A 17,284-nucleotide genomic window follows, 5' to 3' on the forward strand; every position below is an offset into this window, starting at 1 on the left:
AGTACCTCAGGGGAACAGATATGCTGTGAAATCATCATTTTGTCCGAGTTACAGATGAGAAAAAAGAGTTCATGCCACCAGAATTTAGTATTAAATGAGTTCCCATTGTTATGTACAAATGCATGTAGAGGAAAAAAGTAATAAGTTCGAGAACATGCTAGTGACAAGACTAAAACTACTACTGAGATAGATGAAAAACCAGCACAGCAGTTTATGCTATGGAAAGCAGTAGGTTCAAGGTTGGCATGATCCAAACTCATTGAAAACAATAGTTTTCAGTGACTCGGCAGGAGAGGTCTTTTATCCAGTCATGTACGTGACCTGCAACTCCTCAAGTTCATGCTTCTCTTGCCAAAAGCTTTCCTTTTCACACATGTCCACACCCTGAGCCTGCACTAACACAGCCGGCTCTGCTAGCTCAAAACTGGCAGCTTGAGTGAGATGAGCAGAATTTACTTACATAAATCAAGTATTTGGGTTAACATTTGTCATACAACTGAAGACAAATGCAATGTCTGAGTACAATAACTGGCGCTTACTTGGCAGAGGCAAACACATAAATATTTCACTAGAAAACCAGATTGTGCTTTAGTCTTTAAATCTTCTGCGGATAATTAAATCAGCTAGTCACAAAAACAGACTTCCTTAAGCTCAAGCATGACCTTCCGTATTTCTGACTGGAAGTTTTAACTGAAAATTAGCATCTAAGCATGGCCATGCAAGGAATGGCTTTTTATGCGCAGTCTGCCTTGGGTGGTGCAGGAGCCTGCCGCGTATCTTGACTGTGTTTTCTTGTGCGCAAAGAACAGCCCACAAACTGGGCTTCCCCGTTACTTTCTTGGTCGTCAGCTGCTCCCCAAATCTCTACCTTGCTGTAGCAAGTTTGGGTATCCCGGGCTTCAGCAGCTCGGGCCGCGCAAGACTGCGCTGGCAGCCGCCCGCCCAAATCCCCTCAGGGGCCGCCAGCCGGCCTCCCGCGCTCCCGCCGTCCCTCCCCCGGTAGCCGGGCAACGCCCCCTCAGCTGCCCGCCCAATGCCGTTCGGCGCCCCGCTCCTTCTGACAGGACAGCTCTCCCCGCCTCGTTCTGATTGGTTCCTCGCCCCGCGGCTCTGCCCCTGCTCCGTGCTCACTGGTTTCTCCCGAGGGCGGGCCCCGCCTCCTGCGTCGCGCGGTCCCTGCCTCAGGGTTGAGGCGGTCCCTTTCCGAACGGTCCCTTAATGGCCACCGTAGCACAGACCGTACGTGGCAGTGGGGCCGTGCCGGCCTATGAGCGGCGGCCCCGTGCCCCGGAAGGGGCGTGGCGCGAGGCGGAAGTCCCCCTCCCCTTTTCCTGCTGGCCCGCCGCTCGGTGCCCCCTCCCGCTGGGCTCCGCCATGTCGCCGGTGCGGGCGGTGCTGGCGCTGCTGGCCGCGCTGGCGGCCCCGGCTGCCGCCTACTTCGTCAGCATTGACGCGCACGCTGAGGAGTGCTTCCTGGAGCGGGTGCCCTCCGGCACGAAGATGGGGCTCATCTTCGAGGTGGCGGAGGGGGGCTTCCTGGACATCGACGTGGAGGTGAGGCGGGACGCCGCCGCGGCGGGCTGACCTTGGGCCGCGGGTGCCGTGCTGAGGGGGAGGGCTGCTCCGGCAGCCGGGCCCTGCGCGTCGGGTGCGGGGGTGGGGAGGCCGTGGCGGCTCGGGCCAGCGCCTGGGAGGGCAGCGGCGTCGGTGCCCTGTGGAGGTGAGGGGGCAAACGCCGGTTTGAGGGGGGTTGAAAAACCGTCCGTGAAGTTTGGGACGGTCCCGCCTCGTCGCCGGGGCTCCGTGGGGCGGTCTCGCCGTCGGCTTGCTGGACAGGAGTGCTCCCGGGCCTCGGCCGGTGGCCTGGGCGGTCCGCGAGGGGACGAGGTGCCTCGGCTAAGGCTGCTCGTCGTTTCTGCTGTTGCTGCGGGAGGCAGTCTTCCTGCTTTCGGGGCCGTTCTCTGGAGGTTTTCTTCGTTATTCTCCTTGGTGTAGGCTTGTCATAGTAAACTGTTTGGCGGGAAGAAGGAACAGGATTACTCTTTACAAAAACCTGTTGCTTATTCTGGGAGCAGCGCGTCTCCCCTTGAATCAGAAGGTGTTGTCTTTAATTAGGTTGACTGTTGTCTGGAAAGTTGTAGGTAAGTCCTTTTCCTTAATGAGGCCTCACTCACACCAGTAGGAGAATAATAGACAAGAATTCCTTCTGTCTTGGTGAAGAGTAGATAGTTGTTTGGGATAAATTCATCATGAGAGAGTTGTTGCTGAGAATGAATGTAATTGTTTAAAATTACGCATCGCTCGAATAGGGGACAGAGTCAGGAAGCTATGAAATCGCATTCAGATGTCACTAATGGAAGCTCAGCAGCAGCGTTTGGTGGCCTGATGGGATGGAAGCCTTAAGATCACAGTCACCCTGAGCGCTCTGTATTCAGGCCCGTAGTCCGTTGGAAACGGTAACTGCAGCAATACACAACTGTGTGTCTAAAGCAGTATTGACATATGGGAGAACGTCTTTCTTCCCTTTTTGTTTTCCTTCAAATGTCAGACATAAGGTTTCCCCTGCAGTTGTTAATTTGGCTAACAGCCAGGGCTGTCAATAGCTGGTTTACTTGTTCTTGAATGCTTCTTATTTTGAGTATGGAAGGCCAGTAATCTTGGCCAGTAAGAGAGGTTTATGTATGGTTTTCTTTACCAAGAAGTTTTTTTGTTTTGTTTTCGTTTTTTTAAAAAAAAAATCTCTGTGCAGAAAAACACATCACTGCTGTTGACTTTTGAGAGGGAAAGTATTAAGAATGCCAAACCAGTCAGATTACAGATGGTATTGGTAAATCTGACCGGATAATTTCAGAATATGCATGCAGTGCTGTAATGGTGTATTTAAAACCACTGTATTTTAAATAAAATGTATGATAATTTGTTTTCCCCATCTAGATTACAGGGCCTGATAATAAAGGAATTTATAAAGGTGATCGAGAGTCCAGTGGAAAATACACGTTTGCCGCCCACATGGATGGGACTTACAAGTTTTGCTTTAGCAACAGAATGTCCACCATGACTCCCAAGATAGTGATGTTCACTATTGATATCGGGGAAGCTCCAAAGGGGCAAGACATGGAGACAGAAGGTGAGGAAGACTCCTGTAAAGAAATTAGCTCTGGCTCAGGAGCTTTTTCCCTATGTGCATGACTTCTGAACTTGACTAGGAATCTCAGAACTCCTGTTTCTTCAGGCTGTCTAGTTAGCTGTTTTCTTGCACAGCTAAAATGGGTATGGATGGTTTTAGACCTCATTACACGATTTAGCGCAAAATCACCAGGGAATCACTTGGCCATCTGCAGAAACTAATGCTTTCATCCTTAGTCTTTTCATCAGGTTCATTCTCTGATTTCTAGTTTGCTCAGCAGTATGTAGACTACTACATGCATTAGTTGAGCTCTTTGATAAATGTGCTAATATAAAAATTTTCTTAGCTGTGTAAATTACTGTTTTATCTGCAGCCTTTTGTCCTGTACTTGTGTTCATCTCTTACACTTTTCTCTAGGTGGTGGAGATACCTGGGATGGTATGTGTACTGCTTTTTGAAAGCTCATTAGCATCTTGTCTTTTGCATATGTTTATTCACTAACAGCTAACGTTTGCTTTTTCTCTGTAACATTTGTTTGTAGCATGAGAATGTCTTTTTTAATAAACTACATAAAAGGTCTGATTCTGAGCAATGCTGAGCACCTGCAAGCTTCCATCGAGAGGTTTATATAGTTAGCAGCTTTTGGGATCAGGTCCTTGAACTGTCCGTGACAGTTTGTCTTCAGGTGGTTATTTATGGCTAACAGAAGACTTAATCAGGAGTTTTAGGTGAACTTAAACTAAAACACTGAACATCCAAGAACATTGGATATTTTAGACGGTGTTTGCTTTCTATTGCTAAAGTGGGTGTTGAGTAATGAAGGGCTTTTGGAAGCAATAAGCTCCTTCTTTTAGCTTATGAATTATCAGTAGTGTCACAAGGGGAAAAACTTCAAACTTGTAATTTGCTGTAAAAGAAATAAATGAATGTATTGGGTAACAATTTAAAAAATTTTTATTTAGAAATCACTAACTGTAGCTAGAAAGGCAAAAAATTCTTGTTTTCTATTTTAGCAAGCAAATAACTGTGTGCATTGAGTGCTAGATATCACTTAAAAAGTAACAACTTCCTAACTTCTGTTTTTCTGCAGAAAGACTCAGTTAAATCTTTTATTGAGTCTGAATATATCTGTTGTAAATAGTAGTGTAGCTTTAAATTTTTAGGGCAAACACTTTTTCTTGAATGTATTTTTTTGGAGTGGGTTTAAACAATCCATGCAACTGTAGTTTCTTCTCTTACTGATAAACTGCACTTATTTCAATGACCAGTTGGCAGTGAAAGTAAGGGATTTACGATACTAGCAAAGTGAGTGTGGTTTACACAACTATTTAGATTTTAATTGTAACTTGTATGAGTTATTCTCTGGTCCTCTCTTTGACTCTTCCCCATAAGGTGTGTATTTTGAATAGCTTTATTTTCAGATTGTGATCTGAAACACTTAGTTTATAAATAAAAACGTAATAAGGTATCTTGAAACTCAAGTATGTCCCTTCAATGGCAAATGTGTTGGGTTTTGTGACTTTTTTTGAGAGAGCTGATTGCCCAGGGTATGTCTGTGGAATGAACTTCTTGAACTTCTCTTGATGCTAGAAAACTTTGAAAATTACTTGCATAATTTATAAATTTGTAAATGGACAGTTCTTTGAGCATGAGTGTATTTAAAAGATGCTGTGATTGATGTCAAATCGGTAAATCTTGGATCTCTGATCCTTCCATTTGCTGAACTCTCTCAAGCTAGTTTTCTGTTATCATTGGTTTGGTATTTTCTTTTTCTGCTTTCACGACATACCAGAACCTGAAGCCAGTTCCTGCCCTCTGCCAGGCCCCTTTGGCATTGTTTCTGCTGAACGCTGTGCTTCAGCTAAACTGGAAGATCACAAGATATGAAATGTTGCTTCAGAAAGTGATCTCGTTTTGCCAGCATCATGATCTTAAGCTAAATTCTCAGTCGTTCTATTTTTGCAAGCTTAACAACTAGGAAAAGCTGTAATGTTAAGACAATTTGCTTGGAATATGTTGGACGATATTGGCAAAATAGATACTAGTGTGTGGTATTGATCTCATGTGTTCTTACATTCTGTTTTTCTGGAAAAGTATGCTCATATTGGAAATAAGTGGTCTGTACTGACTCTAAATTGTGTGTCTTCTGCCTTCTAGTCGGATGTGGAGAAAGTTTTCCTGTTAAATTCCATAGAGACGTGTTGGGAAAAGTGGCGCTAGAAAAGCTAAACTTTACTTTGCTGTAAAGATAGAAAGTTTTCAGCTGTACAGACTGCATTTTTCAGAACTTCTTATGCGACAAGAAATGAAGTGTAACTGTTCATAAATTTTAACAAATTGGTTTTTGAGTCAGTAACAGACTTTCTGATGCTTCTGAAATTATTCCGCAGCTCATCAGAACAAGCTAGAAGAGATGATTAATGAGTTAGCAGTGGCCATGACAGCTGTAAAGCACGAACAGGAGTACATGGAAGTTCGTGAAAGAATACATAGAGCAAGTAAGTGTCTTTGATTTAAATGCCTTCTCCCCTCTCAGATGAACTTGCAAAATGTGATTTAAAATACAAGCCCATGAAAGCTATTCCAAGTTACTAAAAAAAAAAAAAAAATTTAGAACAAGTTCTGAAGGACCTGCCCACACAGGGCATTAGTTGATGTTTCAATCTTCTTTAAATTGGCTTGCCTCTTATGTAATAGATTGTTACGCAAAACAATCTTTGCTTAATTGGTGTAAATTCTATAGTTCTTTGAATGGCATGTTCACAAAGATATCCGTAATGGTATGGTTCCCAGGGATAGACTTTGGTTGAACTATTACTTCATCCTTGAAGTGGGTGTGGCTTAATAATTGAGCCAAAGTTTTTTTTTTTTAAATATTTTGCTGAAATAGAGCAGAACTACTGTTGTTTCCAAGTATAGAATATGGTTAACTCTCGAGTCACAACCCTCACTTTCTGAAATACAGCTGTAAAGTATGACTGAGAGTGCTAAGTGGTGCATTAGGGGAAGCCCAGTGAGAATAAAGGGCAAATATTTTTAATGTAAAAATACAACATTATATTAAAGCACTGTCCCCTTAACTTTTTGAACCTATGAGTATCTCCAGTTTTATGACTTTTGTTACTAATGGTCTGATTTAAGAAAATGCTGAATATTTAGAACCAAAGATGATGAACCTTTAGAAATTTCCCACTTGACTTTGAGACCGTAATATGCAACCGTTACTCGAAAAAGCAAGCGGCTTCTGTTTGGCAGTTACAAGCTTCTGTCTGGCCTCTTTGAAGGTGGGCAGAATAGAGAAAGATGCTGCAGTGTATCTCCAAAGTTGAGGTTAAAACCAGATGTTTTACCATTGCATAGCACAGTTCAAGCTGTTCAGAAAAATACCCCCTCCTCCGCTCTCACATCTCATCTCCAAGACTGCAGAGTCCTTCTGGGACACTTGTAATGACGTGATACAAATATCAGTGGTTTATGTGCAGTACTTCAGTTTCAATGACAAAGTGTGTCTTAAGTTTGTTTTAAATGCTTTGTTACTTACTACTTTTTTTTTTTTTTCCAGTTAATGACAACACAAACAGCAGAGTGGTTCTTTGGTCATTCTTTGAAGCTCTTGTACTAGTTGCCATGACACTGGGACAAATCTACTACCTGAAGAGGTTTTTTGAAGTCCGAAGGGTTGTTTAAGAGTACTTTTCTGGTCCCGGATTTCAGTTCACTGTCTACCAAACATCCTGGTCACAAAAAAGTCATTTAGTTTCTGAACCCTCTTTACTGAACTGTAAAACTTATTTGCTTATGTTCCTTCCTAGTTAAAAATGAATTGTTTTTATATATCTTCTGTAGCAAAAGCTGTGCTGAAATCTTGTCACTATTAATTGGCATAATTTTTTTCACTTAAATCTGCCTAGTCTGTATGCTAAGCGAGGTCCAAGCAAGCTGCAAATGCTGTATTTCAACTGTAGTAACAAGCAATGTTGATGTCTTTTCTAACTTTTTTTCCTGTTTTCCTAAGTACTTGCAGTTCTATCTAGGGAAACGGTACAAGGCCCTAACATGACTGTTTGCATTTCTGACATCTTTAACCCTGCAGTAGGTGTTATGAAATCAAAATAATCCCTTCTTCACTTACATAAACTGCCAAGGAGAAGCGATTGGAACTTTGTTCTGATAATGAACAGAAGACAGCTGACCACTTCCGATCTAGTATTCATACCTAGTTGCTATTCAAAAGAAAGTCTTCAGTAACAATCCTAATTACATCAACTTATTCCCAAAGTTCTTTTAAATTAAATGGTCGATACGAAAATACATTTTCTCCTCTCATTACCGAATGTTCATCATATGGTTTTTAGTCTTTCACAGGTTTTATATCGAAGCCAGTTGTGTGCAGTGTCTTGGCAAACAATGGTTAACCCTTTGGTTTTTGCAGGTCCAAAGCTCAGACTGTTGGCGCTCTTGCAGAATGCGTTAGTGTTCAGGAAATCTGGATTCCTGGTGCCAAAGGGTTAATGATTCTGGGGGTTTATTGCGATGCTATGCAGCCCTTGTATTTAAGTTAAGTGGCAGTCTCTGCCATTGTCTGATCATAATTAGCATAATGCTAAATACTGGTGTGTTTTTGTTTTCAGGCACATGTAGATTTGTTTTTGTATAAAGTTACTTTCCTCGGTATCTGAAGATTGGTTTAAAAATTAAAGAAGCGTCTGATGTGGGTGCTGAGCCAGGATTATGTTGTGACTGATGTATATTAGTTGTAATCATTTTTGGGGGTGGGGTGGGGTCTTTTCCAGGGGTGAGCCTCTACAAGTAACACACAACAGTTTTGTACAATTAATTTAAAATTTGTTACAGGTTTTCATGTTCCAGGTAAAGTTTTTTCAACCTTGGGCAAACACTTGCAGCAGTTCTTCAGAAAGGTGGCTGTTACACCTTATTGTAACTGTTGTGTGCCAATATTTTTGTGTAAAACACTTAAAATTGAATTCTAAGATGTACATTTAAAAATTGCTTGTGAATCTAAATATGACCCAGGTTCGATAAATAAACAAATTCTTTAAAAAAAAAAAGTGACTTTGTATTTTTTTTTTCTCTTTGATACTTTAAGGAAGTATAGTTTAGCACAAAGCTTTTTCACAGAGTATCTCTTAGGATATCAGGAATTCATCCCACTCTGTGGGCAGGTAGAAGAAATCGCAGGTCATTCTAAACCTATGGCTTTGCTGCTCCACCCCGGGCAGCTTGGTGTCACAGTGCTCCTGTATGACCCACAGAAGTACTTGCTATGATAGGCCGCTTGCCACAGAAATACGATTTTTTTACTATAGCCAGGTGTTTACTGCCCAGTTCTCTCTGAGAGGAGGCAAAAACCCCACAGGGTGAGGCGGGAGGCGGCGGACGCGGAACCAAAGTGCTGCAGCGCCTGTTTCCGGGCGGCCCCGCCGAGGCCGGACCCCGGGGCGTGGGGGGAGAGGCTGGGCGGCGGACGGGGCCGAGGCGCCCGTCCAAGATGGAGGCGGTGACTGAGGGGAGCTGGGAGTCGCTGCCCGTGGCGCTGAGTCCGGGCGTGCTGCAGGCGCTGCGGGAGCTCGGCTTCGCCCGCATGACCCCGGTGCAGGTGAGGGGACGCTCCCCGCCGGCCGCAGGCCCGCGGTTGTCCCGGGGAACGGGGAGCCGGGGCAGCGGCGCGGAGGCAGGGCCTGAGGAAGGAGGGTGCGGGCGGTGTCAGCAGCGCCTGGGCCAGCCCGTGGTGGTCTGGGGACGGGCTGCGCCGTCCCCTCTGGGCGGTGTCGGTGGGCTCGGTCGCAGCCCCGAGGGCGCAGGTCGGAGCAGTCACTGGATTCTGGAGCAGCCCTTGGCTTCCAGTCACTGGCTCTGCCTGGGTGATGGTTAGAGAGAGCTTGTATGTCTCTTGTGGGGATTTAGCCTTTGTGAGATTTACTTCCACCGTAGCCAATTCAACCGTTCATGTGATGTTTTTCTTTTTTTTAGTCTGCCACCATTCCGCTCTTCATGAATAACAAAGATGTTGCGGCAGAAGCGGTGAGTGCTTTTTCTTGTTTGAGTCTGTTGCTTTTCTTGGTTTGTCTCTGGAGCTGAGGGAGGGCTGAGTCTGTTTCCCGTCTCACAGGTAACAGGCAGTGGCAAAACCTTAGCATTTGTCATTCCCATACTGGAAATTCTTCTCAGACGGGAAGCAAAATTAAAGAAAATGCAGGTAAGATCAAGTCATTCAGTTCTGAGTATATTTTTATGATGTGCCAACAAGATTTGAGGACTTCAGGAAAAGTACCAATAAGGAAAATTGCATACACATAAAGTGACTATGTGCTCAGCTCTTTGATATAGCAGTAACAGCAAACTGTTTAAAACTTGAAAATAAATATTGGGATGCTTTCTTTGCACTTAGATACAGCTTCTTATTTGACATGGTCAAAACAGGTTTCTGAGCTGTTAGAAAAATGTCTTAAAATATCAAATACAATGATGTACTGCAAATAAGAGTCTTTGAATGCTTTTTAGCATCCATTGACTTGGAATACATTTTAGTGTACAGGGAGCTTGCACTGTTACTTGCTATTAAATTTCATTATTAGATACTGTTCTTCAAGCAGAGGTATTTTGCACATTGGTATAATGCCTCTTTCATAGATATTTTGTGTTATTTTGTATACTTTATTGTGTTTCTATGGAAATGTTTAGTCTAAAACTGGGATCATAAATATGGCTCGTATTTGCTTAGCTTGTAAGGGAGAATTTTGCCCAAATCTTACTTCTAGTCTGTTATTTTCCACAAATTCCTTTTGTTTTTCATGTGCAGGTTGGAGCTATAATTATCACACCAACGAGAGAATTAGCTATTCAAATTGATGAGGTGCTATCACATTTCACAAAACACTTCCCCAGGTTTAGGTGAGTGAACTTTAGGCTTGTCGTGACCACAGTGCCTTTTTTTTTGGACTTCTGTCATTCGTACACTAGCAAAACTTAAAGATGACCTAAATCTTTCTGTTTTATTGTCTTAGTCAGATTCTTTTAATTGGTGGTAGGAATCCCATGGAAGATGTTGAAAAGTTTAAAGAACACGGGTGAGTTGATTGTCAATAACTTTTATCAGGGCCTTGCAGCCATGGTTTTCTCTGTGTCCTTAGGGTTTTGAGATTAGGGCTTTGGTCTTGCTGGTGCTAAAATTTGATGGTAATGCATGAGTAGGTTAGGTGTATGCTGAGGAAGTTGTGGATTCTTTTCCTTGGGTGAGATACGCCATAATGAGACAACAGGAAAGGATCATATGTGAAATCAGTATCATTTACATGCTGTTTGGGTGAAGAACAGTGTGCAGCATGGTGAGCTGAAAACTCTTCGCTGAATATTTCAGTTCCTTCTTTCTTGTAAATGTTGTACTAGCAGTAGGCTCTAGTGAGATTGAGACTGTGCTGATGAATAATTTTCTGGAACTGGTGCTGTTACCGATGATGAAGTCTTGAAGCAATCATATTTGCCACTGGCTTTTGCGTAGAGGTACCAAATATTTCTTCTAGCTGATAGTTGCTTTCCATAGTTGCTGATTATATTCTAAACTTTTCTTATCACAAATGGTGTGCTTTCACCTGATTGTTTTTCTCCCATCAACATAGTGTCTGAAAGGCACTGAGACATGAATAGAGTTAGAAGTGACAAAATGAAATTGTTTTATTGAAGAATGCAGTCAACTTGTGTACAGGTTTGTGCTGCGATAATAATGTTGGCAGCTCCCCTAAAGTCCTTATCTTGCACAGTTAAAAAATTGCTACATGTCTTGTTCACAAACAGTGGGAACATCATTGTAGCTACACCGGGCCGCTTGGAGGATCTGTTCAGAAGAAAAGCAGACGGGCTGGATCTAGCAGGTTGTGTGAAGTCTCTTGATGTGTTGGTATTAGATGAAGCAGACAGACTTCTAGATATGGGCTTTGAAGCAAGGTATTTAAATAATAAATTTTGGTAATACTTCTGAAGTTTTAAATGAGTTCATATAGGATCGATGTGAATGAGCGTGGCCTACAATGACCTCTAAAGTTAGATTTCTTCTGTTTTGTTCTTTTATCTCTCCTTGCTCCAAAGGCTACATAAAGCAATTGCTGAGGGGGAAGAGAATCAGGAAAGAGTGGATCCTTGATGAATACAGAGTGTAAAATGTCTTTTTTTCTGATCTATTAGCACATGCTATATTAATGCTTGATTAAGTATCATTATTTACACATCAGAATGTCTTAAAACACTTCAACAAAAAAGCTTTGATGTCTCTTTTCTCTTTCTCTCAAAGTTAAGGTAATTAGTTCAATAGAAGATTGGCATTTGATAATAAAAACTATTTTGTTTGTAAGCTCTTACTTCCAGTGATTAAACTTCTTTCTGAGGGAAGTCTTGGGACAGTTATGTTTTACATGTGCTTACTTGCAGTTTAAATGCCATTCTGGACTTTTTGCCCAAGCAGAGACGGACAGGTCTGTTCTCAGCAACTCAAACTCAAGAGGTGGAGAACCTGGTGAGAGCAGGTCTCCGGAATCCTGTCCGCATCTCCGTGAAAGAGAAGGGAATGGCAGCAAGCAACACACAGAAAACTCCAACACGCCTGGAGAACTATTATATGGTGCGAACCTCTGTGCTTCGTGATGGTTTCTTGTTCCCCTCTTCTTTTTTCCTGGTTCTATCAATAAGTTTTTAAGTCTTGGTCAGTTAGGATCCCATTAATAGAGGAACCAGAAGTCTCAAAGACTTTTGCAGGTTCTCCAAAGATCAGTAACCAAGCTAAGGAGAAAGATGTAAATTAGCAACCCTCTTGTTTCCTGCTCTTTGGGTTTTGTTTAGCTGGCCAGGAGTTGTAACCTAAACTAGCTGCAGTGCTGTGGCTCCTTGACCTGCTTGTAGTGAATGGGTATGGGACGAGACTTTGGCAAGTCCAGAAAAGTGGCTGAGGGATACTTGAGGTACTACTGCAGGAGAGGTATTGTGGCTGGGGATGGGAAGACTGGGAGCTTAAGTATTTGTTTTTACTTAAGATACATAAAAGAGTAATATTCCACATAATGAACTGTGGTACAAATGGTCAGTATTACGAAATTATGCCTGTAGGCATTTATCAGTGCACAATGAAGAGGAAACTGGCAGATCACTTTGCATCAAGGCCATTTTCTTTTTTTTTTTTCTTTTGCATTGTATAGATCTGCAAAGCAGATGAAAAATTTAATCAGTTGGTGCATTTTCTTCGGCAGCACAAACAGGAAAAACATCTAGTCTTTTTCAGGTAATTCTGTTTGTGTTTCATTGTGAAAACAGTATGGTGTTTTATCACTTAAATTCCAAAACTATGCCCTATGTTGACAAGGACACAACTATTTTAAAAGCAATTAATTTTAATAGCTATCTTGTAGAATATGGTGCCTAAAAAGAGATTGATCATTGCTTCATGTCAGGATTGTGTTGAACTTTATTAAGCAAAACATAAATTTTATATGCATTTTTAAAGTAAGGCATTCTAGATGATTATATGTTAATTATAAAAATGATATACATATTTTGAATAAAAATAGGCAATAGTGTATATTTTTGAAAGATCTCAGACCACTCTAGCTTGGCCATCTAAAGCAGATTAAAAATGCAGCGTAATCTTTTGCTTTTATGTCTGCCTGTATCACAACAGCACGTGTGCCTGTGTGGAATACTATGGGAAGGCTTTGGAATCCTTAATTAAACAAGTGAAAATAATGAGCATTCATGGGAAAATGAAGCACAAGCGTAACAAGATCTTTACTGAGTTTCGGAAGCTCCCAGGGTAAGAACATAGGAATAGGCTAAGCCAGCCAAAAGTAAGAATAGTAATGGATATGTAATTTTGTCTGCCACTTTAGTGTGGAAGAGTGGTGGTGTGCTGAGGAGAAGGATGCTACCAGCTGGTTCTGAATGTATTTATAATAACACAAACTACGCTTAGGTACTCAAAGTATGTTCGCAAACAAAGTGCAAATGTGACTGGAGCATGTCCAGCCTAATTTAGATAATCCGTGTGGCAGCATGGAAGGTGCAGGGACACAGATTTAGGATATCCTGCAGCCTGGGACCCTCTGTAGTTTGTGCTGCTTGCTGGCCAAACATAGCACTATGAAGCCCATCATTACTGCTGCTATCAGTGCTACTATTTTAACTGGGCACACTGTACCGTCACATGCTACAACTGCACATTAGCCTTGCTGAGTAAACGTACCATCGATAGGGAACCTTTTCCTGATTGGTAACCAGAGTGGAGATCCAGGATACTCTTTTATTAGTATATGAACAAGAATATGGTCACACAATGCTGTAATTTACCTGCAGAAAAGTATTCTTTGTCAGCTTTGCAAGATGTTGTTAAGAGACCCTTGCCTCATTAGCTGTCTTTTTTTTTATTGCATGGGACCTGAGTTTTAGCATTTTATATTATAAGAAAAATAATTACCAGCAGACTGGAAGAACAACTTAAGTCTTTTATTAGAACTTTTTTGATTTTTCTTAGTGATCTAATGTAAATCACATTCCTTTTCATAATGTTACGTAGAATTTTAGTTGGTGAAAACTGCAACTACCTTACAATATTTTTTCTCTTTTCAAAAAACAAATGTTTTAAAATGTTTTGTTCCTCATTTTCCAGTGTAGATGCAGAATACACAGCTGTGGGGAGACTGGCTCTTCTCAAATGACAGTTTAATGAAAATATGCTTTTTTTTCTTCCTAGTGGCATTTTAGTTTGCACTGATGTGATGGCCCGCGGCATAGACATTCCAGAAGTACAATGGGTTTTACAGTATGACCCACCTAGCAGTGCGAGGTACAACTTCAGATCTTAAGAACCTTTACTCTACTTGTGGTCATGTTACTGTACTGTTCAGATATAAATTGGGAACCCAAACTGCGGAAAACATTTAATCGCTGCCTGGAAGTTAGTCTGAGTGAACACACAAAATAGTGCATGAACAAGGGAGGTTGAAACACTGCAATTTTTGTTGTAACTGCTGTGAATTGAAATGACTTTGTGTTGCATGCGCTTAAGTCAAATGAGTGGTCGCCACATATTTGTGTGAAGAGGCAGTCTGGTGTAAGGCTTAGTATGAGAGTATCAAATAAATAATGAGAAGTAAGACACTAGGGTGAATGAGAACAGAGATGAGAGGGGGGACAGAGCTCTTCAAGGAACGATACATTGAAAGCTCACATGAAAGCCGCTTTTCCATGTATTTTAACTTCCATTGTCATAATTCTCCCTACAACCTGCTTAAACTTTACCCCCAAAACAGATGCCCCTTGCTTTAGCATACAGTCCTAACAATTGAGTGGCACTGCTACACATCTCTTGTATTGCATTTTACTATTTCCTGTTGGTTTAGTTCAAAAGTATATAGCACTCTCTATTTTCCATTCCACAAGATTCGCCCTTTTACTGCCTAGTACTTTAAAATCAGACTGAGCATCTCCTGTTCAAGTTAGCTCTGTATTGTGTTGTTTCAGTGCCTTTGTGCATCGGTGTGGTCGAACAGCACGGATTGGCAATGTAGGCAGTGCACTTGTATTTTTGCTTCCCATGGAAGAATCTTACGTTAACTTTCTCTCAATCAACCAAAAGGTTAGTAAACTTTTATTCTACCTCAAAGCAGGAAAGAGCAAGTGGACAGGCTTACTGATAGGAGTTTTGAAATCAGAATTTGTAGAACTTAAGGTCATATGCGTAGGTCATGTTTTAGCAGAGCTGCACAGTTAAAAAAAGACAAGAGCTGCTTATTAATCACCAAATGCAACTACCTTTTAGAACACGATTGCTCCCAGTGTTATCTCCTCAGTTTGTAACAGGAATATGTGATGCATTGAGCAAGGAAAGGCTCTTAATTTCTAAGAGTGTGTTGATTGAACATTTCCAGAAGGGCAGCGCTGGCTTACAGTCCTACCCCCAACCCCGCCACCACCAGTTCATACACTCCACCCTCTCTGCTGTTTATTTTTAACTCTGATAATTTCTTGTGCCTGGTCCTGCATTTGTGGGATTAATTGTATAAATTCTCTAGAGGCCTGCTAATGAGAACATAGGTTGGTAAGGCATGAGATCATGAGATGATGTTATGCCTCTGGAGCTGCAGTGTGTGAACTCATCTGCTGGGCTAGGACATCTGTTGTGTGGGGCTGAATGGTGAACTAGTGTGTTGAAATGACCAAGCAGAAGAGGGAAAAGGGCTCAAAGCTGACTGAAGATTAACTGGGCAAGAAGTGTGTGTTTGAAGTTTCACAGTGCACTTAAAATCATTCGGCTGAACTTTTCCTTTGGTTTTGTATTTCTTCTCTGGCTTTCAGTGTCCCATGCAGGAAATGAAACCACAGACAAATGTGTTAGATCTTCTTCCAAAACTCAAGTCCATGGCCCTAGCTGACCGGGCAGTGTTTGAGAAAGGGATGAAAGCCTTTGTGTCTTACGTCCAGGCTTATGCCAAACATGAATGTAATCTCATCTTCCGAATAAAAGGTAATTCCCAGCAGAGGCTGGTATCTTTTACTGTTCTTTTCAGAAAACAGTATTTGGTTTGGGAAAAAAGTAGTCTTGTCCACAAGCTTCAACTACTGATTCCTGATCTCAGGTTTACTTTCTGCAGTATTAGATTCTGACAAAACTCCTATTTTTTCAAGCAACTTGTTTCTCATTGTTTTCAAGAGAAAACATTTAATTAGTGAGTTTGACCAAACTGATGTAAGCATAAATAAAAGTGACTTAGTATTGTCACTAGTATTAAGTATAGAATGCAAACAATACAATAAGATGTTTTTTTCTGTGACTTACTTAGTGAAAGTAACTTTTTATCCAGCAGGAAACTGACTTTAAAATCTTTATTTTAACAGATCTGGATTTTGCTAGCCTTGCCAAAGGTTTTGCATTGTTAAAAATGCCAAAGATGCCTGAACTAAGAGGAAAATGTTTTCCAGACTTTACTCCAGTCACTGTTAATACAGACTCCATTTCATTTAAGGATAAAAATAGAGAAAAACAGAGACAAAAGCAATTAGAACAACAAAGAAAAGAAAGACAGGAAAATGGAGTGAAAAAGAAATTCATAAAGAACAAAGCCTGGTCAAAGCAGAAAGCCAAGAGGGAGAAGAAAAAGAAAATAACAGCTAAAAGGAAGCGTGAAGAGGTAAACTGTGTCCGTTCTATTAAACTGCATGTGATTGCTGTAGCATAGGTACATACTTTGAAATTGCAGAGAGCCATGGGATTTTAGGTTAATGGAACCGACGACTGTAAATTAACTTTTTAGGACCTTGACAGGCAAAGCATAAAAAAATTATAGAGAAGCTTTTTAAAGCCAAACACTAAAATAACTTCTTAGCACTCTGATGCTAGTCAGTAATGCTGCCAGCATAGGTAGCATAGATTTTTGTTTCTCAGAGGTCCAGCAGTATGGCATGATGGTAGACAGGACTTGATTTCTTTTACTTTTTTTTCCTTTTTTCAATTCTCAATGAGTGTAACTGAGAATTGGATAGCTTCTTAGGTAGAAATTGAGTATTATTTCCTGCTTGGATACTCCTGGCAAAATCTTGAGTTGTAAGCTTCTCTTATGTTCAGCTGTACAGAATGAAAACCTTTTGGTGTTGTGTCTAATTTGTTGTTTTTCAACTGCCAACAGGGCTCTGATATTGAAGATGAGGATATGGAAGAGCTGCTGAATGACACAAGACTCTTGAAAAGATTAAAAAAGGGAAAAATTAGCGAAGAAGAGTTTGAGAAGAGACTAACAGGCAGCCAGAGTAGACTTAAAGTAGAAGGTGTTGCTGAACTAGAGTCTGAAGGTTGACAGTTATTCTAATGCCACTTTTACATTAAAATACTGCCTATTTCAATAAAACTGTATTTTTCTAACAAAATAATGATGCAGAGAACAGAATTGATCTAACTTCTTCATAAAGAGATCTGGCATCCATAAAGACATACGAACAAGCCTGCAGTTAAGAACAAAGCTAAAAGCACCACTCTTGTGTGGCATGGCAGGAGCTGCAGGTTTCCATTAGCAGCCTTGTGTAGGTTTTCATTTTGTTTTTTTCAGGTATGTACCACAGATCAGTAAGTAACAGCATACCTTAGAATGAGTTTGAATACACCAT

General features: G+C 41.3%; 2 protein-coding genes across 4 annotated transcripts; both read left to right on the forward strand.

Moving 5' to 3' along the window:
• The first annotated feature begins 1,304 nt into the window (after positions 1-1,304).
• On the forward strand, positions 1,305-7,438 carry TMED2 (transmembrane p24 trafficking protein 2). Of its 2 annotated transcripts, XM_052797314.1 has the most exons (5): positions 1,305-1,554; positions 2,935-3,127; positions 3,545-3,565; positions 5,518-5,625; positions 6,690-7,438. In XM_052797314.1, the coding sequence occupies exons 1-5, from the start codon at positions 1,375-1,377 to the stop codon at positions 6,812-6,814; spliced, it is 627 nt and encodes a 208-aa protein (XP_052653274.1). In that variant the 5' UTR covers positions 1,305-1,374; the 3' UTR covers positions 6,815-7,438. The 2 variants fall into 2 exon arrangements, with proteins under 2 accessions (XP_052653274.1, XP_052653275.1); XM_052797315.1 differs by lacking the exon at positions 3,545-3,565 and having other exon boundaries at positions 1,308-1,554.
• Positions 7,439-8,606: 1,168 nt separating this feature from the next.
• DDX55 (DEAD-box helicase 55) lies at positions 8,607-17,251 on the forward strand. 2 transcript variants are annotated; one of them, XM_052797743.1, is made up of 14 exons: positions 8,607-8,744; positions 9,119-9,169; positions 9,258-9,344; positions 9,948-10,039; positions 10,153-10,215; positions 10,940-11,089; positions 11,570-11,759; positions 12,331-12,413; positions 12,810-12,941; positions 13,878-13,970; positions 14,648-14,762; positions 15,482-15,650; positions 16,022-16,314; positions 16,810-17,251. In XM_052797743.1, exons 1-14 carry the CDS (start codon positions 8,637-8,639, stop codon positions 16,975-16,977), a joined length of 1,794 nt encoding a protein of 597 aa, XP_052653703.1. In that variant the 5' UTR covers positions 8,607-8,636; the 3' UTR covers positions 16,978-17,251. The 2 variants fall into 2 exon arrangements, with proteins under 2 accessions (XP_052653703.1, XP_052653704.1); XM_052797744.1 differs by lacking the exon at positions 10,153-10,215.
• Positions 17,252-17,284: the final 33 nt, after the last annotated feature.

The sequence above is a fragment of the Harpia harpyja genome, chromosome 9 (assembly GCF_026419915.1).
Source record: "Harpia harpyja isolate bHarHar1 chromosome 9, bHarHar1 primary haplotype, whole genome shotgun sequence".
Lineage (NCBI taxonomy): Eukaryota > Metazoa > Chordata > Aves > Accipitriformes > Accipitridae > Harpia > Harpia harpyja.